Source organism: Enhydra lutris, unplaced genomic scaffold, assembly GCF_002288905.1.
Source record: "Enhydra lutris kenyoni isolate GAN:26980312 unplaced genomic scaffold, ASM228890v2 scaffoldscaffold10, whole genome shotgun sequence".
Taxonomy (NCBI): domain Eukaryota; kingdom Metazoa; phylum Chordata; class Mammalia; order Carnivora; family Mustelidae; genus Enhydra; species Enhydra lutris.
This window is the reverse complement of record NW_019154094.1, coordinates 40,745,014-40,766,576: the sequence shown is the minus strand read 5'-3', so window position 1 is coordinate 40,766,576 and position 21,563 is coordinate 40,745,014. Positions and strand designations below refer to the sequence as shown.

At 50.3% G+C, this 21,563-nt stretch overlaps 2 protein-coding genes across 3 annotated transcripts; both read right to left on the bottom strand.

Annotated features, from left to right (window-relative positions):
- Positions 1–480: 480 nt before the first annotated feature.
- Positions 481–8,747, bottom strand: LOC111144239 (cysteine rich with EGF like domains 1). Of its 2 annotated transcripts, XM_022498452.1 has the most exons (11): positions 8,697–8,747; positions 7,972–8,164; positions 7,657–7,739; positions 5,018–5,128; positions 4,599–4,690; positions 3,715–3,891; positions 3,535–3,630; positions 2,532–2,615; positions 2,281–2,376; positions 1,926–2,060; positions 481–1,122 (listed from the first exon to the last, which is right to left on the bottom strand). In XM_022498452.1, exons 2-11 carry the CDS (start codon positions 8,143–8,145, stop codon positions 908–910), a joined length of 1,263 nt encoding a protein of 420 aa, XP_022354160.1. In that variant the 5' UTR covers positions 8,146–8,164; positions 8,697–8,747; the 3' UTR covers positions 481–907. The 2 variants fall into 2 exon arrangements, with proteins under 2 accessions (XP_022354160.1, XP_022354161.1); XM_022498453.1 differs by lacking the exons at positions 3,715–3,891; positions 8,697–8,747 and having other exon boundaries at positions 7,972–8,514.
- Positions 8,748–9,002: 255 nt separating this feature from the next.
- Positions 9,003–21,552, bottom strand: LOC111143994 (interleukin 17 receptor C). Its single transcript, XM_022498047.1, has 19 exons — positions 21,255–21,552; positions 20,948–20,969; positions 20,599–20,751; positions 20,241–20,315; positions 20,041–20,150; positions 18,990–19,101; positions 18,611–18,655; positions 16,775–16,914; positions 16,492–16,551; positions 13,671–13,725; positions 13,403–13,584; positions 13,258–13,308; positions 12,363–12,408; positions 12,078–12,199; positions 11,750–11,809; positions 11,158–11,206; positions 9,863–9,958; positions 9,718–9,756; positions 9,003–9,622 (listed from the first exon to the last, which is right to left on the bottom strand). Exons 1-19 carry the CDS (start codon positions 21,357–21,359, stop codon positions 9,003–9,005), a joined length of 2,142 nt encoding a protein of 713 aa, XP_022353755.1. The 5' UTR covers positions 21,360–21,552.
- Positions 21,553–21,563: the final 11 nt, after the last annotated feature.

Sequence of the window (21,563 nt, the reverse complement as noted above, 5' to 3'; positions counted from 1 at the left end):
TCCTGTGTATGTTGGGGAGGAGAGGACTTAAAAAGGAAAGGGCACTTGATTCTTCCAACAGAGGCTTTAGGAATAATGGCTACCAATAATTTGTAGCACCTCTTGTCTGTTGTGCATTGTCTTCAGCTCTTCATATCCATCATCTTACTTCTCATACTAAGCCTGAGTGGAAAGCACTGTCATGCCCATTTTACAGATGGGAAGAGGGAAGTTCAGAGAAAAAGTAATTTGTCCAGGGTCTTTTGGCAAATGAGAGCTGGCACTGAACCCAGGAAGTTCCACTCCAAAGCCTGGTTCCTCCACCCCTCTGACTCCTAACACTACTTAGGTCGAAGCCTCTTGATCCTCCCTCTACTGCTCCTCCATCAGGGTAACCCTCAATTTCCTAGGGTTTTAAAATATTTCCCCAAGGGCTGGGGGCTCTCAGTAGCTCAGGCCAACCCATGGGGAGTAGGAGGCAGGTGATGAGACTGAAGCTTCTCTACTTTCCAAGACCTTTATTTCCTGAGATGAATAAATAATCAGTGGCTGAGGGGCGGGGGGTGAGTACGGAGGAGGAACTGGCAGCATGCAGCTGGCAGGAGGGGGCTGTGATGGGCCCACCCCTGCAGAGAACCCCCCTCATCCTAAGCAGGGGCCAAAGCCCATTAGCAGTCATCACAAAGAGATACTTTTTTAAAAATTCACACACATGAAGCCTGCCCAGCTCCCCCAGGCCAAGATCTCATGGCATCCATATTCAGAGCTACTTTTTCACTCCCAAGAGCCTCACCTGCCCAGGCCTGGTGGATAGAGGGTGCTTACCCCACTCAGAAATAAAGCAAGCTGCCTCAAGTGTCCAGGCAGGAGAGAGGCTGACCTCTGGGGACAGCCTGGATGGGAAGAGATCCTGCAGGTGTGGCAGAGATTATCTGCCCTTGATGAAACCCTCCAGCACGCGGTCACTGCGCTCTGACAACCAGTAGCCGGTCATGGCCGCCACAGCCCCGATGAAGATGGCGGTAAAGACCAAGTCGCCCTTGGCGGCCAGTGTAGCCAGCGCACAGATGATGACCCCGAAGAACATCTGCTGCAGCACCACCAGCTCGTCCTCTGTCATCTCCGAGAAGAAGCCTGCTGACTCTGAAGAGCAAGAGATGCACCTGTTACTCCTCCCCTGTTCCTGGAGTTCCCCACACACCGCATCACTGCTGCCGCATGCCTGCCTGCCTGGCAAACGATGTTATTTGCCACTGAGAACAACTCCGACGGGACAGTCGTTGTCCCTATCTCACTGAGTGGGAAACTAAGGCTCAGAGAGGTAAAGAGGTTTGCCCAAGGCCATGTGGTGGACACATCAGGACACAGCATGTGTACTAGGCCAGCTCCAGAGCCGGACTGCCTGGCTTTGACTCCTGTCTCTGCGACCTGCTTGTCACGTGGCCCTGGGCAAGTTATTTCATCTCTGCATCCTAGTTTCCACTGTGTAAAATGGGGATGAGAGTAATACCAACAGCACTGGATTTGTTTTAGAAGCAAAATAAATTAATACATGCCACATGCTCGGGACAGCATCTGACACACGGCCAGAGCTGTGCAAGTGGTCCCTATTGTCATCAGTGTGACTGTCCTTCACCTCATCACACCTACAGCCTGCAACAGCTCTCAGCAGCCCCAGGCAAGAATTGGTCCCATTGGACAGATGAGAATGGAGGCAGAGTGATTTGACACCAAGTGTGATTTTCTTTCTACCCTGGGAGGTGTGAGATGGCTAGAAGTCAGCCTGGAGATAAGATGTAGGGTTTGAGTCTCAGTGCAGCCTCATGCAGGCAGTGCCCAGGGTCATGGGGCAGGGCCTGTGGGTCCCTGGAGAAGGGTCTTGCCTGTCCTTCCCCTGGATGAGCACCTCCCCTCCTCAGGTTTCTGGGGGCCACTAGGAGGCTCACCTGGGATCTGCTCCTTCACACAGATGCCCTCGATCTGTTTGTAGCCCTCGGCACAGACACAGCGATAGCTTCCCTCGGTGTTCTCGCACTGCTGGTTCTCTCCTGGACACACCTCGGTCTCGCATTCATCCACATCTTAAGGGAGGGTGAGCCAGGGTCAGGCCCCCACTGCCAGAGTCCCACATACAGCAACCCTGACTCCCATCTCACTCACATCCAGACACTCCCCTCTGCCCTTGCCCAAACAACATTCCATCCTTCCTTCTCCTGCCCTGTCCATATCCCCCCAGCCGTTCTCAATTCATGGTGGACAAAGCACTCCACGGCGTCTATGCCCCAGTAGCAGGAGACTCACCGAGACACTTGGAGCCCACCTGCTGGTAGCCAGGGCTACACTTCTTACAGCGGCCTGGGCCCGCCCCCATGCAGCCCAGGCAGGCCTTGGCACAGTCTGGAGAGGCGAGAGGACAGATGAGTGAGAGCTGCCCTTAGGCCCAGGGTGGATTATGGAGGGGGAAGCCCCACTCCTGAAGAAATTAGGGGGAAAGGCATGGAGCAGAACCTCCTACCTTCCCCACCACCCTCCACTCTGGGACTGGCACTTACCTCGGCACTCATAGGAGCCCTCTGTGTTCACACAGAACTGGTTGGCTCCACAGCTGGCTCGCTCTGTGCCACACTCGTCAATGTCTGCAAAGAGGCCGGCAGGGCGGGAATTTCAGTCCCTACTGCACTAGCAGGGAAGTCGAGGCCAGGGTTGTTGGGGAATAGACCTGCCCCCACTCAGATGGTGGGCCAGAGACCGCAGGCCGTGTGCCAGAGGCACAGGTGCAGTGGGACTCAGGGCTGCCCAGCCAGAGACTGCGTTTTCCAATCTGCCTCAAAGCTAAGCGTGGCCTGAAACTGAGTTCTGGCCAACAGGATGTAAACAGGAGTGATGTGCCCCACTTTTAGCTTGGCCTTAAAATGACAGAATTGGACTCCTCCATGCACTTTCTTCCCATTCTCACTTCCTGAGTGTTGGGTCATGGAACACAGAGGTACCTGTCACCCAACCTCGAACAACAGAACTGTCCCAAGGGGATGACCACACAGTAAGACAGGCAGTACTAGGTCCCAGAATGATTGTGACAAGCAGAACTTCCCTGCCTGGCCTGGACCACTTGTTTTGAGACTGTGATAGAGATAAAAATAAAACTCTATATTCTTTAAGCCACAGTCTTTGGTGATCTTTCTGTTATAGCAGCTTACCCTTTACCCTCGTCTACATAAATAGCAGGACAGAGACCAAACCAAGTCTTGAACCCAGGCTTCCTGACCCCAAGTTAAGTATTTCATTTCCCTGGCTAATCCTTTCTCAATTTTCAAGACTTGGCCTAAGTGGTACCTCCTCCAAGAAGCCTTTCCTGATTGCCCCCCCAGCACAGAGCTGGCTCAGGGACATCTCTAACAGCACAGAGATCTGTCTATACTCTAACTGCCTGGTTACTCTTCTGCCTTTCCAACCAGGTTGAGATCTCCATGAAGATGGGGACTGTATTGGTCTAGCCCAGAGATGTGCATGTTGATGGGGACCACCTTCCCACACCGAGGGCAGGGCCTCACTCACCTACACACTTAAGGTGATGCAGGGCCCAGCCCTTCTTGCACTGGAGGCAGTTTGATTCCTCAGGGCCTGAGCAGCGAGCACAGGGGCCAAAACAAGCTGTGGGGAACGGAGAAAGTGTGAGGATGGGCAGGCAGGCACCCCATTGGTTCCTACCCAGCCCCATGCCTCTTGGCTACCTACCCGAACATACCAGATGGCTGGCGTTGCGCTCTGCCTCAAAGTAGCCAAGGCCACACTGGCCACAGGCCTCGCCCCCGTAGCCGGCTTGGCAGTCACAGCGCCCGCTGCCCCCTCGAGTCCCTTCCCCTTCACACTGCCCGTAGCCACCACAGGGCTTCTCTGTGCCCCCAGGACAGGCTGTGGGCAGACACCAAACCAGGTAACATCACAAATACAATCGTGAACACAGAGAATATTCCCCCATATCATTAAACATTTTGGGGGAAGAAACTTAATTTTCAGGGCCACATAATACCTCATGGGACATGTACTTAACCAATACCCTCCTGTAGAACAGATTACTTACAAATCTTTCCTTTTATAAAGACTGAATTAATCATCTTTGTCACTAACTCCCCTTTTTGTTTGTTTTCAATTTATTTATTTTATTCTTCGGGTTACTAAGTCTTTATCTGAAGCTTCCAGAGAGATTTTTCTAAAAGGGTCTGGTGGTAGGTACAGCTCCTCCCTCAGGACTGTGTGTAGAAAAAGGTGAAAATGGGGGCTTTGGTGCAGCACCTGCCTGTCCCTAGGTCACCTTAGTTCAGGGGATGGGTCTGATCTGATCCAGGCATAGGAAATGGGGGTGTGGGTGAGGGCACTTCTCATGCACATGAGAAAAACCACAGCCCCATCTGACTGTCTAGCCCTATTACCTTTTTCTCACAGCCATTCCCCACTGATCTGCTCATCTCAACAGCCCTGTGAGGCAGAGGAGAACCTAAGGTCCAGAGGAATTATCTGAGCAACCTGAGCTCACACAGTGAGCTATGGGACAGAACCAGGACTGGATCCCTGGCTTTGGCAATGCCCGCTTATCCCCCAAGAAGAGCTTGAAAACTCACGAAGGCAGGAGGGCCCGAAGGTGCCTGATGGGCAGCAGAGCTTCAGGGAATCTGAGCAGAGCCACTGGAAGAGGTCCGGGGCTTCCTGCTGCCTGAAGGGGTTGGGGTGGGGATGACAGTAAGGGGGGCTGAGACAGTGCCAGAGGTGCTGCCCACCCACCAGCCTCCCCAAATATCTGTGCTACTACCCACCTCGGATATAAGACCCACAAGGCTACCTGACCAACACCCTCTCCCTATTTGGCAGAGGAGTAAACTGAAGCTCACAGTGAGAACCTGGGTCCCCCAACCGTGTCTTTAGCAGATCTAGGTTTGGAAGAAAGAGCCAAACCAGGACACAGACCCAAGCATGCAACCCCCTCCTCTACCACCAGGCCCTGCCTGTGGCCCCCTCCCTGGGAAGGCCCCCAACAACTCACTTGTAAAACCACCAGCTCTCCACCAGCTCCTCACTCAGCTCCAGTAGGCGGTGGCACTCAAAGTCCGACTTGCTGCACACGCTCTCGAGCACCTCAACCAGGCGGGTCTCACTGCCCGGACAGGGTGGGGGTGGCAGGACTATGTTCTACCCCATCCACCACCCTCCTTAAGGTCTCCTCTCCCACCCAGCTTGTGCCATGACACCAAAGGAAAGGCCAGAGGGTGTAACGGAAAGGGTACTCAGTTGGGGAGTCAGATAGACCTGGGTTTGAATCCAGTTGAGTGACCTTGGGCAAGTCACTTAACCTCTCCCAAACCTCTGCTTTCTCATCTGTAAAATGGAGACAATAACCCATCCTGCAGATGTACTGTAAGATGCCTCAGTTCCTGCATTTGCGCAATGAAATGTAATACCCTTACTGGGTATATGTGATTAAAAATACATCACATAACAAGTGTTGGCAAGGCTGTGGAGAAATTGGAAGCCTCCTACATTGAAGGTGGGAAAGAAAAATGGTGCAGTCACTGTGGAAAACAGTTTGGCAGTTCGGTTAAACATGGAATTACCCCAAAAATCAGTAATTCCACTCCTGGTTACATGCCCCAAAGAACAGAAAATAGGTGTTCAAACAAAAACCTGTACACAAACATCTGTAGCAATTCTATATACAATAGCCAAAAGGTAGAAACAATCCAGTTGTTCATCAACTGAAGAATGGGTAAGCAAAATGTGGTAAAGCCATACAATGAAATATTATTAAGCTTTAAAAAGGAATGAACTACTGACATTTGTTAATATGTTAATATATTATGAACAAACCTTGAAAACAATACATTAACTAAAAGAAGCCAGACACATATAGATTCCAGTAAAATCAGCAAATCCACACAGATAGCAGAGTAATGGTTGCCAGGGGCTGGGGGAAGGGGAGAATGGGGAGTGACTGCTTCATAGGTATGGAGTTCCATTGTGGGTTGATAAAAATGCTCTGGAATGAGATAGTGGTAAAGGTTGCAAAACACTGTACATATACTAAATGTCTCTAGTGGCAAATTTTACATTATATATATATTTATATATGTTATTATATTATATATAATATATAAGAATATATTATATAATATATATTATATTATTTATTTATATATTTATATATTTATATATATGTATATATATATATTTTACCTCAATAAATTTTTTAAAAATACATATATACACATACACACATATATTCTGTATTTAAAGGGTCTGGCATGTGCCTGGCATATAGGAGGAGAGGACTTAAAAAACAAAAACCAAACAAACAAAAAACAGGAGCCAGTATACAGCTAGAAGTGTCCTTTAGGTTATCTTGGCTGATCCCCTCACTCCTAAATGAAGAAACTGAGGCCCATTAAGGGAAAGGAAAATGACCAATGTTACATAATAACAAAATCTTTTGTTTCTAGTGGGCATCACAGTTTAATCCTTACCACGATCCTATGAAATAGGCAAACCAAGTATCAATGTCCCCATTTTACTGATGAAGAAACTGAGGCTCAGAGGGGTTAAGTGACCTTCCCAAGGGTACACAGGGTCAGAACTGACAACCAGATCTGTCTAACTCCAAGTCTTGCTGATTCCTTCTTAACTTGACTTTGAAGAGTGGGAGGGCCTAGCACTCAGGCCTTTTGTCTCATGGTCTCATGTCATCCCATGGCTTTATAATACTGACTATATGCTGATGACCCCCCAGTTCAGGTTTCCAGCTCCTACTTTTCCCCTGAACCTCAGATGCCTCAATCTAACTCTATTTGGCTGTTTAAGGGACATCCCAGCCCAATATGTTCAAGGACACCTAATCCCACCCCTTCCCTATATTATATCCTCTCCTGCTTCACATTTACCCATACCAGAAAACAGCCCCACTATTCACCCAGTTGCTCAGGCCCCAAACCTATAAGTACTTTTTATTCTTTTTCTCTCCTACCCCATAATGATTCCATCATCAAGGCCTATCAGTCCATCTGCAAAATATACCCAGAACTGGACCACACCAGCTCATGCTGCTGTCGTACTTAGACTAGCCTCCCAAATGGTCTCCTTGCTTCCTCCACTCCAGTCCCTACAGTAGTTTTGCTACATCGCAGTGAGTGATCTTTTAAAGGTAAAAACAAGACATCACCTCTCACCTCCAAACTTTCCAATGACTTCCCATTACACTCAGAACGAAATCTAAACACCATTCTGTGACCTTCAAGGCACCCTGGCTTCACGTTCGATCACTCTCGTCTGCTCACTCCCATCCAGCCTCTTCTCAAATACACCAAGCTCAGTCCCACTCTGTCCAAATCCCTTCCCTGTCACATAGCTTGCTTCTTCGCTTCAGGTTTCGGTTCAAATGTCACACCTTGAACTCCATGCCTCCCACCCTTCCATAGTCTTCCTGTTCTTCATTTGATACGACATTATTTATTTACTTATTCACTGTCTCTTCAACTGGAATTTAAGCACCTTGCAGATGGGATTTTGCTTGCCTTATTTACTGCTGTACTAGAGATGGTCAGTGATATTTGAGTCTCAAGAGTTTCAAGGCCCCCACCAGTAGAGCCAAGATTGGGAGGTGAGGTATATAAACCCACCTCTCCAGCCCCTTACCTGTCTTTGTATTTGGACAATTTCTCTTCCTCCCAGGCAGTATTTCCACCTCCAAAGTTATCCCGGATTGTTCTCTCCAGGCCCTGGAAACAGAGAACATTAGTAATAGCTAAGTACAGTGCCTGGCACATCCTAGCACTTCTGTGTTTCACTGCCCAGGGCACTGAGGCACAGAGAGGCAACCTGCCCAAGGTCATACAACTAGTAAGCAACCAAGCTGGTACTTGACTCATGCAGACTTGCATCCCAGAACTCTTCTTAACCCCTGTGCTATCATGGTTAGGCCATCTCCCACAAGGCTGCTCGGGCACCCACCTTGTTGAAGCTGTCGACCAGTCCCCGGCAGGTATGACATGGATGGAGCTCAGTTGGGGGAGAAGACTGGGGAGGTGGAGAGGGCTGGAGCCAGACGGGACCTGGGAGCCTAAGGAAGAGACTCAGGCCCCAGAGTAGAGGTGGGACCAGGCCCCTCCGGGCCAGTGAGGTCATCTTTTCCCAGGCCGGGAACCTGTAGATAAGAGGGAATGGGAATGACTCACTGGAGGAGTCAAGTGAGAAAAAAAGGGTTGGTTCGGAGGTGCCGCGGGTCTGGGATCCCGAATCTGTGTTATTAATAGGAGGCTAGACTAGGGGGACGACCGGGGGAGGGGAAGTGGTGAGAAAGGAGCCTGTTCAGCAGTTCCAAGACAGGAGTAAGTTATCCTTGTCACCGTGGGAGAGGTGGCCTGAATCCTTAGCAAGGGAGAAGTCAACTCATTGTTTTAAGGTCTGAATATGGATTGTTATTAGGGCCAGGATCAGCGGAATTTGGGAGAATGGGTCAGAGTCCAAGTATTAGGGTAGTAGAGGCCGGATGGGCGGTCTCGGGGAGGGGGGAGGAGTCCGGAACGGAACCCAGGTCTAGGGGGGTGGAGCCCATATCCGGATATGAAGAGAAGGGGGTCAGGTTTGCGGGCCCGCAGGCTGCAAAGGCGCGGCCTCTAGCAGGCAGGGGAGGATCCAGACCCGCATAGGCTGCGTGGGAGGAAGAGACGACCCACCCAGCCCGTTGGAGCCGACAGCTCAATCTCCCCAACGCCGCAGCAGCCACGCCGGCGTAAGACGTGCGGCCTCCGCCGGCTCCGCAGCCTGGGGGGCGGAGCAGGGTCCACCCTTAGCCAATGGTGGCAGTCCATGTGCCATTGCGTCACCTCACGTCAGCCACCCGCAGGCGGTGCCAGGCTGCACCTGTCCGGGTGTTAAAGGGCCGCGGGCGTCGTGCTAGGCCCGCGAGGCTGTCACGGACACAGGCGGGAGACACCGGTAGAAAAATAGCGTCTGCCTTTATTCGAGCCGTCGCCCCTGCCTCACGTGCCAACCCGCGTGCCGTCCTCGGGATCCCTGGGATCCCCGGGAGACTGAAGCAGCTGGTCCAGGGCGGGCTGCAGGACCCGGGACACTCGCTTCGCCCTCTCCCCGAGCCGCCCGGGACGGGGGGTGCCAGGCCCCTGCAGGGTCCCCAGGAAGTCGGGCAACTGGGAGGGCAGGGAGAAGACGGGTACGCTGCGGAAAAGGGCGGGCACGGCCTCCGAGTGGAGCAGTCCGTCGAAGTAGGCCCCCACGTAGCGGCCGGGCGCCCGGCCCTGCAGGAAGTCGGGCAGCACGCAGCTGAGCGAGGCGGCAAAGGCGTCGTGCGGGCCGTGCGGGGCGGACGCTGACGCCCCGTCCTGCAGCCACTCGTGGCATAGCGCCACGGCACCCGGCGAGAAGAGCAGGACCACCACGCCCCCTTCCTGAAGGGTCTGGCGCCGCTGCGCGTGGAACCAGGCCAGGGGGCCCTGCGCGCTCAGTTCACGACGGCTCCAGAGGTCCACGGCCACCCGCAGGGGCAGCTGGCACAGAGCTGAGGCCAGGGCGCCCACCAGGCGCTCGAAACCAGAGTCCTCCGCTGAGTAGAGGAGCAGAGCCGCGCGGCCCCTGGCGACAGCTGCGGGAGAGAATAGAGGGGAAAAGAAGACGTGAGAAGGCCCGAGGCCTGGCCCCCTGAGGGCGGCACCCCGCACGGCACTTGCTCACACTCACCCCCCGCGCGGAGGTCCTCCTTCAAGAGCCTCAGCCACCCTGTTAGGGGAGAGGGGCGGGGGCAGCCCATGAGCTCAGCCGCCACCCTCTCGAGGGAGAACTCCCAGCCCTGCCCTTGGGGAGTGGGGGGTCGGGAAGTGCTCACCTTTCACTTGGTTCTTTTTGACAAGGAAGAGAAGGAAAAGTGCAGAGGCCAAGAGTAGGCAGGCCAGCCACACCAGGGCCCAGCGCTGGTGAACGTCTAGGAGACCCAGGGGAGAGGACAGGCTAGTTAAATACCTAACACTTTCACCCTACTTCACGAAGGAGAAAAACTCGTTTAAAAGATCTCTGGGGCTGCCATGTGGTGACTGGACTGGCTCAGGGAAATGGAAAGATCTGCCGCAAATCCACCGCATATAGTGTCAGAGTCAACATATGGACATAGATCCATCTACTTGAGTGACCTCGGATAAGTCACTTAATCTTTTGCCTCAGTTTTTACCTCTGTAAAACTGGGTTCACAACAAGTACCTACTTACTAGGGTTGTTTGAAGACTACAAATATTAATACACACAAAGCACTTACGCTGGGCCTAGCAAGTGCTCAAATGTCAGCTAATATTGTCTCCTAAGCATAGGGTTGCTGGGCCCTTGACCTCACTCTCTTGATGACTCCAAAAGCCTTCTAACTGGTGTCCCTAAACCTCTAAGTCCTTCACTACATGGCAGCCCCAGAAATCTTTTTAAAATACAAATTTGATTATAGCCTTTCAAGAGGCTCCCATTGCTCTTAACATAAAATCCAATTTCCTAGGGGGCACCTGGGTGACTCAGTTGGTTAAGGGTTTTATTACTCTTGGTTTTGGCTCAGGTCATGATCTCAGGGTTGTGAGATCAAGGTGTGGAGTCTGCTTAAGATTCTCTCTCTGCCCCTACCCACTCTTAAAAAAAAAAAAAAAAAAATCTAATTCCTCCCATCAAGGCCCTAGATGACACTTGAATCGTTGTGATAGAAGTCTGCCTTCCAAGACCCTCCAGCCACACTGGCTACCTTGGAGTTCCTCAAAAAAGCATCTCTCCCCGCTTTAACTAGCTCAGCCTTCAGAACAGCCAGAACCTTTTCCTGGCCTCATCCCACTTAAGTCAGTTTCCCAATATATGCATTTATGGGTCTGGACACTTTATAAGTAAATGCTTCAATAGCTCACATTTACTAAATGCAAGCAATTATTTAGCTAAGGTCTTTCTAGCCTTCTATGGCTGTGGTGGGGGCAGGGACTGTGTCTTTTTGGTGATGCTTGAATCCCTGTAAGCTTTCTTTTTTGTTTTTGAATGAAGGAAGGAATGTCCGTCTGATTGATCTGAGCCAGGGAAGGACAAGGCCATTGCATGAGCTCCCTAAAAATGTCTAGTTTCCAGCCCTTGGTGGAGGGGAAGGGCAGATTTTGTAATACTCACACTTGTCCATAGGGCAGGCCCATAGTGCTCTCAGGTCATCTTCCCAGAGCTGCAAGACACAAACAAAACCAAGGCCACAGCCCAGAACACCCACCAAGTTCTGGCCAGCCTGATCTCCAAATTCCCAGCCTCAGGTATGCATATGTCACACACACACACACACACACACACACACACACACACACACACAGTAGGTCCCCGAAAGCTGCTCTGCCTCTGTTCATGCTGTGCCTACTCCATGCCGGAACTGGCCCACGTGAAATCACCCTTTCTTGACGCTCTCCCTGGAACCCAATGCTTAGTGTATATAAATTTGGTTATCTGTGTACTGTTTTCTAGCCAGCAGTGAGCAACTTGGGAACAGCAGCTATGCTTCTTCAATTCTTGGCTTCCCCAGGGCTGGACACAAAATAAGCAGAAATAGATGGTGAGTGGGTACCAGAGGGACAGTGAAGAGGCCCCTGTCTAGGAGGAGTGAGAGTTTCCCTGGTATCCTCTGCTAGGCACAGGAAAAGATGGAAGAAGTTAAATACAGAGTTTTAGACCTATTGGCCTTGGGCACTGGGGCAGGGCCCTCCTGCCACCCACTCACCTGCAGACACTGGCCTGACTGCAGGTCCTGTAGTAACTGCTCTCCGAGGCGAGCTGCCCTCTGCCAAACCAAAGGGAGATTGTCACCTAGGGGCATCATACTTAGGAGACCACCAAGCTGCAGCTTGCAGAATAGTTGGGGGGAGGGGAGTGGCTGGAGACTTCTAAGAGATCACTAAGAACAGGGCCTAGGTCTGAGTCACCCCCACGTTCCCAGAGAGCAGTGCAGGGTCTGGCACAAAGGAGGGGAAATTGAATGCAGTGAAAATCTGAGGCCAGGCTTGAGATGGACTGGAAAGGTACATGGAGGAGGGCCCCCTCGTCCTCACCGTGGAGGCCCGGCTGAGTAGTGGGGTGCAGCCACTGGGTTCCAAGGCACAGAGTGATCTGTTGTCCTGGAGGCCACGTGTCTCTAGCAGCAGCATATCATCCTTGAGGGCCCCAAGGGAATCTGGAAGGGGTGAGAGCCCACTCTGAGCAAGACCCAAGCATGCTGGAGGCTGCCACTTGCCCCCACCCCTTCCCATGCCTATCTTCACCCCCATGAGGTGGCACTTCCAGGGTTCACCTCTATTGCAATGGCCCTGCCCCAGCCTTTCCCAGGCTCCACTCACCAGCCCACAAGCACTCCTGTAGCTGCAGCTTCTCCCAGCTGCTCACCTGCTTAGAAGGGGCCAAGGTTAGGGCCACAAGGAAAAGCAAGAGGCAAGGCCACAAAGAACAGAAGAGAAGGACAGTAAGGGGAGGTCTGTTTGGTTGGAGTAGGGGATCTGCATCCTGGACCTAATGTTAACCAGATCAGAATTCAAGGATGGGTGATTAAGAGATACTTTATTTTTCTCAGCCACAGCCTTGCGAGGGCATCTGTGCTAAAGAGCCTTATGACCCTAAATTAGTTCTTTTCATGTCTGATAAAGCACTTTCTACGTTCCCTTCTCATCTAACCACCTTCACCAAGAGGCCTCATCTGACCACTCCACTTGTATATTGTATTATTCATTCAGTCTGTGTCTTCCTCCATTATTTTTTTTAAGATTTTATTTATTTGTCAGAGAGAGAGCAAGCACAAGCAGGGGGAGCAGCAGGCAGAGGGAGAAGCAGGCTCCCCACTGAGCAAGGAGCCTGATGCAGGACTCATCCCAGAACCTTGGGATCATGACCTGAGCTGAAGGCAGACGTTCAACCAACTAAGCCACCCCTGCATCCCTCTCTTTCTCCATTAGAAAACAAGATCTATAGGGTGGGAACTATAGATTGGTTTTATTCACTACTGTGAAGTAGTTATTATCATCCCCATTAAACAGATTAGGAGACTGATGTTCAGAGTGGTGAAGTGACTTGCTCAGAGTCCCATAGTACTGCTAAATAAATTGTACAACTTTCAGAGGTAGCCCCAAACAACTTTGCTCCTATGACCCAAGGGATAAAGTGGGTCCAGAAGACAGTGAATTATCTGGTGGGGTCCACTTGGGGTCCTCCCCTAGCCCGGAACTCTTGTGCCCTTCTTACCTGAACACAGAGGTTGGGGTGGGCATTCAGCAATGGCAACTCAAGTGTCTTCTGTGGGAAAAGGGTAATGGGTGAGGTCAGGAAATAGGCCCCCCAAGCTCCCCGTCATTTCTTGATCCCAGGAGCCTCCCACGGCTTCACTTACATTTACAGTGACATTTTCTCGGGACAGTGGTGGGACCAGCGACAGGCAGGGACCCCCGCCTGGTGCCTGCCAACACAGAATGGCCTCAGCAAACAGCAAGCAGGGTGCATTTAGCTGCCAGCCCCGGGGGGACCGTAGCCGCAGCCGGGCTGCACGCCAGAGGTTCCGGTGTGCCCGGGGGTCTGCAAGAAGAGGGCTGCGTCACTGGGCACCCAGCATGTGTCCACCTGCACCCTTCCCACCCTGGCCCCAGCCCTGGTCTTCTCACCCTCCTTAAAGGGGCAGAGGCTCGTCCTGACAGAGTCGGGCTCTAGAGGCCACACCTGGAAAAGAAACAGGGCTCTATTAGTCCATTCAACCCAGCTGCCCTCCAAGAGTATGTGCCAGGCCCTCTGCCAAGCACTGGGATGCATTCATTCAACTAATATGTCATCAACACTTGCCCAGTCTTTTTGCTCTTTGTAAAGCCCTAGCGTTGCATGCATTGATTCTTCCAGCCGACCCTATACCAGTATCTGGCAACACCTTCATTCAACAGATTTTTAATGAAGACCTACTCTGTGTCTTAGCACCATGGTTGGCACTAGGGACGTTGATAATGAAATCCAATCACTGTGTGTGAACCTACTATATGCCAGGTACTGTGCTAAGTGTTAACATATATTAATATATATAAATTTATTTGTCCTGTGTCATATATATTTATATATATTATATGTATTATACATATTATACATAATATATATAGTATATTACACATATATTTTATATTATATAACAATATATAATGTCTTATATAATATAGACAGTATATATTTATATATTATTAAATATCACATATGAGGGACACCTGGGTGGCTCAGTTGGTTAAGCAGCTGCCTTCGGCTCAGGTCATGATCCCAGCGTCCTGGGATCGAGTCCCACATCGGGCTCCTTGCTTGTCAGGGAACCTGCTTCTCCCTCTGCCTCTGCCTGCCATTCTGTCTGCCTGTGCTCGCTCTCTCCCTCTCTCTCTCTGACAAATAAATAAATAAAATCTTAAAAAATATATATCACATATGATCATTATAATATATAATTATATGTTATATATAATATAAATATATTATATTCTATTATATATTTACATAGTATATAATATAAATATATGAATATATAGATATATATCCACATATTTACAATCTGTAATATATATTTCTAAACATTATATAATTATATATTATATAATATATAAAATATGTAATATATACTATATATAACAAATATATGTATATTTTTAAAAGATTTTTTAAAGGATTTTATTTATTTATTTGACAGAGATCACAAGCAGGCAGAGAGAGAGGAAGGGAAGCAGGCTCCCCGCTGAGCACAGAGCCCGATGTGGGGCTCGATTCCAGGACCCCAGGATCATGACCCGAGCCGAAGGCAGAGGCTTCAACCCACTGAGCCACCCAGGCGCCCCTATGTATATTGTTTTAAGTAAACTCTACGCAGTGTTGGGCTCAAACTCATGACCCTGAGATCAAGAGTCACATGCTCTATCAACTGAACCTGCCAGGCACCCCATTTCTTTCAAAAAGCTTTTAAAGCACATCTATTCTATGCTTAGCCCTATGGTAAGCAGTAGAGATAGTACATTAATTTATTCAGCAAACTTTTAATTAAGACCACCTACTATGTGCCAGGCATTGTGCTTGACAGTAAAGATGTTTATATCACAGCAAACATTTCATGAACATCTGTTATGTGTCCTATCACAGTGCTAGTTAGTAGAGTTTCATTCATTTATTCATTCATTCCTTTAACAGACTTAATTAGCACCCATTACATGCCAGGCATTGCACAAGGCTCTGGGGGAGTTACTAAATTTGAATTAGGTATTATTTCCTTGCCTTCAGGAAATTACAAAGTCACAGTTTTAGTAAAGATAAAACGTGTGTATAAATTAATAAACTGATGACTCATTTATTGAGCATCTGTTGTGTGCAAGAAAAAAGGAGACAGGTGCCCAAATAAGAAAGAAATGATAAATGAACAAGAAAAGACAGAAGTGTAAGAAGTTTGGAAGGCAGGAGAGGCCAGACAGTTGAGGAAAAGCTTTGGGAAAGAGGTAATACCTGAGCTGGAAAGATATGGCTGTATAGAAAAGAAATGAGGGCATTTCAGGCAGTGGAAATAACAGGCATTGATGTCAGAGATAAAATAGATGGGACCTGATCACCATTTAAATGTGCAATCAGAAGAGGAAAGAAGGGTGTCTGGCTGGCTCAGTTGGTAGAACATGTGACTCTTGACCTCAGGGTTGTTAACTTTGAGCCCCACATTGGTTGTAGAGATTACTTAAAATACTTAAAATTACTTAAAAATAAAATCTTAAAAAAAAAAAAAAGAAGGGATGCCTGGGTGGCTCAGTGGGTTAAAGCCTCTGCCTTTGGCTCAGGTCATGATCTCAGGGTCCTGGGATCAAACCCCACATCTGGCTCTCTGCTCAGCGGGAAGCCTGCTTCCTCCTTTCTCTCTGCCTGCCTCTCTGCCTACTTGTGATCTCTGCCCATCAAATAAATAAATAAAATCTTAAAAAAAAAAAAGAAGAGGAAAGAGCCAACATATAGAAGCTTGGATACTTCCTTCTGTAACAGTTCTATGAGGCTGGTATTGTTATTCCCATTTTACAGATAAGAAACAGGCTCAGAGAGGTGAAGTGACTTGTACAAGGTCACATAGCTAGCAAATGGCAAGAGTCAGTATTCAAACTGTCTGAGTTCACAGCATATATTCTACTTTCCAGAGGAGTACAAAGAGGCAATTGGAGGAGTGGGGAAAGGCTTCAAGAAGGAGGTGACATTTGAATGGGGCCATGAAGAATGAGTAGGAGTCCTGTGGACAGAGGATCAGGAAGAGCATTCAGAGCCTGCAACAGGCAGAAGACAGGACAGCAAACGTCAGGAAAGGGCTAGTCACTTTAGGGAGCAATAGTTCCCACCCCAAAGAGGAATACAGAGGATGGCAAGACAAGAAAGGTAAGGGCCACCCCCCTTCTCAATTCCTCAATCCTCTTGCCCTGGCAGCTAGCCAGACTCTTCTCTTACCTGAATACAAAGGCAGGGAAACAGGTCTGTGTGGTTCAAGGTAATGTTCCGTGGCCCAGTCTGTGGACAAGCAGAAGATGAGAAGTTGGAGAAGATGAGGAGGAGGAAGACTGGAAGCCAAAGCTGAGGAAACCAGGCAGGCAGCAGTTACCCCACCAATGTTCCTTGCTTGGGGCATGGGTCGCTATATCCTCCTCAAGGGTCTCCTTTGATAATGCGCTCGCATCCTTAGCCTGGGCATCAGCCTAGAGTGGGAATGGACTTGGGGAAGGGGAGGCCTCACCAGGTTGCTGTGCCACCATGGTTTTGTAGGGCCCTGGACCTGGTTCCAGTACAGGGAGAGGCCAAAGTGCTGCTCCTCAGAGACGTCCAGCACGAGGTGCACATCATCTCCATCGGCAGACACACTGAGCCAGGGCAGGGCTGCGGGCAAGGTGAAGAGAGAGAGACTTCCTTCATCTCTTCTGCATACCCACCCCTGGCCATACCCCTCCAACTGATCCTTTAGTTTCCTTCATATCCCTGAGACTGGAAGGCCCCTGGACGGCAGAGCCTATGTCCTCATCTCTGACCAGACTTTGTCCCTAGCAGCCAGCCCAGTATACTGACCCAACTCTTCTCCCTCTGCAGCCAGGAGGATCCTATAACCACTGTAAGATAAACCATCTTCCTCTGCTCAGAACCTTCTGATGACCCCTCCCTGGTTACTCTCAGAGTAAAAGGCAGAGTCCTTACAATGGCTTGCAAGACCTTATCCACTCTATCCTCATTTCCTAGCACTCTTGCCCTTAACTGTTGCGGACACACTGCCCTCTTTGCTAATACTTAAACACACCAGACACACTCCTGCCTCAGGCCCTTTGCACTGGCTGTTCCCTCTGCATATGGAACACTTTTCCCTCAGATACCCATAGGGCTCCTCCCATACCTCCTTCAGGTGTTTGCTCATCAGAGTGAAGCCATTCCTGACTTCTGCAAACTCCCAAATCCCTTCTCCTCCTTCCCCTTCCCCCAATTTTTTTCATAGCACTAATCACATCTTATTGCATAGTTCACATCTCCATGTGTTTATTGTGTCCTCCATCACCCCTATGCTGACCCTGACTCCCATCTAGAATATCAGCTCTGTAAGGCAAGGGTTTCTGTCAGTTGTTTGTTGACTAATCTCAAGTGCCTAGGACTATTTCTTGGGCAGAGTAGTTACTCAATAAATATCTGTTGAAAAAGTGGAACAGTGTCTACTGAATGAATGAAGACATGAAATGCATGATGTGTATCTGTGTCCTCAAAGCTCCAGTGCTGAGTAGTCTCTAATGAATTACCAAAGAGGCAGGCCCAAACTTAAGGAACTGAAAAGGAAATAAAATTGAAAAAATTTAAGAGTTCAGGGCACTTGGGTGGCTCAGTTGGTTGGGGCTCTGCCTTGGGCTGAGGTCATGATCCTAGGGTCCTGGAATCGAGTCCCAGGTCAGGCTCCCGCTCTTCCTACTTCTCCCTCTGCCTGCTGCTCCCCCTGCTTGAGTTCTTTCTCTCTCTGACAAATAAATGAAATCTTTTAAAAAAAGAAAAAATTTAAGGGTTCAAAAATATCACTGATTATATCTTGATCTGGGTGATAGTTATGCAAGTGTATACATATGTAAAAATTAACTGAACTGGACCTTAAAATTAGTGCACTTTACAGGCTTTTCTATATGTGTGTTAAACCACAGTAAAAAAAAATACAATATGAAAAAATAAACAAAGTGAAAATAAAATTCAAACATTGCCTGGGAAAAATCATCAGAACCTTGACCTTCCTAACCCTTATTTTATGGATTAATATTATTTGTATTTTGGTATATGGTGGTAGTGGGGTGTACCAATATCTTGACAATGCTTTGGGCCTCTAGATGTCCCTGGTACTAATAAATAAATTTGTTACAAAGAGTGAGAGATTCACCTTCATATTCCCAATGCCTGGCACAGAGTAGGAGCTACTGCAGTTCATGTGTGATGAATGAATGAGCTACGAGCATCTGGATTGTGGCAAACCTAGACCTGAAGCCACCTCCAAGCGTCCCTCATACTCCAGACCCTGCCCCTCCCTCCTTCCAGCCCTGCTGGCCATAGCCCGTACCCCAGCAGCTCTGGATGCTGTCCTGGACTTCAAGCCCCTTGCAGTCTGGGGAGAGATCACAGAAAAGCCTCCAGTGGGGCTGGGGGCCAAAGAAAAAAGGGGGGCAATCCAACCCATGGGGAGCACTGGGAAGGGCTCCTTGTCCCTTAAATACCATCCCATCTATCCAGTGCCCAAAGCACCCTTCTCAGGCACTGGGAAGCAATATCACCTGGGGAGAGGAGAAAAGAGGGACAGACTCTGGGGAAGATGGGAGCTCAGACCCCTGCCTGTGAGTGGATGGGACTAGGAAGGGAGTGAAAGCAGAATGGTAGTAGCCAGAGGGGAAAGAGACCATGGGGACAGGACTTGGAGTCCCTGAGGCTCTGGAGCCACTTACCAGGCAACTGCTGTGTGAGGTTGAGTTCCTTCTGGTACCTGGGCTGAGTGTAGGACCAGAGTCGCACCTCAGCCCCCAGAGCAGCCTCGAAGCAGTCAAATACTACAGAGCCCTGTGAGGAGAGGGGTGGTGGAAGGCTGGTGGTATAGGGCTCAGAATACAGGCCAAGGGCTCTGAGCTCCTCTGGGAACCACTCCACTTGCCTCCTCCCCCAGTCAATGACTCTATACTGTAGGGCCCGAAATTCTCCCATTAGCGTTTCCTTTAAAGGCCCCCAGTTCTAAAGCACACACCCTCAGTAAGGGTGTCAGCAGGGCAGGGATAAGGGCTATTTGAGTCCCTGCTCCCACCCCTGCTGTCCCCCATCCCATGGCCAAAGCTAAGGTGATCAGATATGCCAACGCAAATGTGAGACACCCCTTCCCACACCCAATGCCTCAATGGTCCTCACATCGAGGTAGGCCAGCAGATTCTCTCCCATTCTACAATTTTCCGGGCAAGAGGATATTGGCTGGGAGCTGCCGGCAGGAGGGGAAGTCAAAGGGTTTGAGTGATTTGGCCCAAGTGGAGCTACATCTTCCAAACACACATGGCCTCCTGAAGTGGGGAGAAGCCCAACACCCTGCACCATGGTCTACACACAGGGCAGACATGGTATAGTAAGTCCAGAGAAGTAGATCCAGAGCACAGACTTCCCCTCTCCAATCTCAGTTTCTCTCTCTGAAAAGTGAGGGTAATAATAATACCTAATTCATGTGTACTTCTGAGAATTACAGAAGAAAGGGAGAATTAACTCTCCTGAGATCCTTCAGTGCTGGGCATTACACGAGGTGTTTTACACATACCAACTCATCTTTTTCTCACAACAGCCACATGAGGTAGGACTATTCTTATTCCCATTTTACAGACAGGAAATCAGAGGCATAAAGGGCTAGAAGGTCTTGTGCACAGCCCTGCCAGAGTCAGCGCACAGAGATAACACACACACAAGAGCACTTCAGAGACACCATATTGAGAAGATGGCTATTGCTAGGATTAGGATTTTGCATACCACAGACTGACCAGGCTGCACGAGGGCAGCAGGCACTTGCACCTCCAGCAGGACGCAGCGGGCAGTAGGGTAGGCCTGGAAGGAGAGCACCACCTGGGCCTGGAGAAAGGCTGTGAGCAATGGGGTGGGGCACTGGTCAGGCTCCAGGGCCTCCGGCCAGGCCCTGGCTAGGGCGGTTGGGCTAGCCAGATTCCCCTCACCGTTCCTAGGCTCCTCGAGCTCCAGATCAGCGGCTCTTCCAGACCTGTCCTCATCTTTAGGTTCTTCCCAGTGCCCTGGAACCACCCAAGAACAAGGCCCGGGTCAGGCCCAGGCTCTGGGCTGGCTTTGGGCTTGGCTTCCCTCCTGAAGGCCCAGTGCTGAGAAGCAGGGGCCAGGCCTGGGGCTGGGGGTGGGGTGAGGGAGACAGGGAGACCAGGCTGACCTGGGGGTCCTTTGGCCGGTGTTCTCCAGGTCAACACTGAGGATGCACAGGACTGCTTGGCGGACTCCCCAAGCCTTGTGCCCATCCCAGACATGCTGACGTGTGCACATACAGCTAGGGGATGAAATGCTCACCATGCACAGCCAGGTGGATGGCCACACGCACACAGAGGTCACAGTCAGTCTCCTGGTGGCACCTCAGCACCAGCTCTGTCTGCAGGCGTGTGGGCACCAGCACAGGGCCCGGGGCAGACACGATGCTCCCGGGCAGGCAGAGCACGTCACCATCTGTGCATCAAGGGTCAGGGGGAGCTAAAGCTGTTCATAATCCAGAGTTTAGTTGCACCTGACACCCCCAGAGGGCCAAGAAGCTTTGGGTTCTTCCTGGGCTAGGGGTGGGTGGTCAGGGCAGGGAATTGGAACATCTCCCCTCCCTTCTGCCACCCTGAGCAGTTCTTTTCTTTCTAAAAGTAGGGCTACTCACCCCAGAGGTGGCAGGAAAGGCCCTAGGAAGGAGAGAAAGACAAATCAGAGTTTATGGCACCGAACCTAGCCATTTTTCCCCTGCCTGATAACCCTGGCCAACCTTCTGGGGCTCCCCATTCAAGCCCCTCCCAGGAGAAGACAAACCCAGCTCTTGCCCCCTCCCCATTCTTCTCTTATCCCATTAGCACCAGACAGACCAGCCAGGGCAGTTCTGGTGACAGTGGCAGGAGCCAGGCTAGGGCCTCCGATAGGCGGCAGACCGAACCCTGAGCTTTACCCCAACCCTCCCATTACCCCAGACTTACCGGAGAGCAGCGGGCAGTGTCCTGAGGCCCCATAAGCTTCTCTAAAGAGAGGACCATGGGGCTTCGGCCCAGTGCCAAGGACAACAGGAACCAAGGCACAGGCATCTTCCATGTACCAGGAGGCACCAAGGCCCAAGGCCCTGTCCTGCCCCCCCCAAGGGGGGGGGCAGACACTGTACCTCCGTTCCTAATCAGCCCCAAGCCTGTGGGCACTAGGGGCCAGAATCCCTCTTCAGCCTGGGGTCCCAGTGCTGTCTTGAGCACTCCCTCTTCTGGGAGCCCTGAATCCTGTCCCAGTCCAGCCGGGAG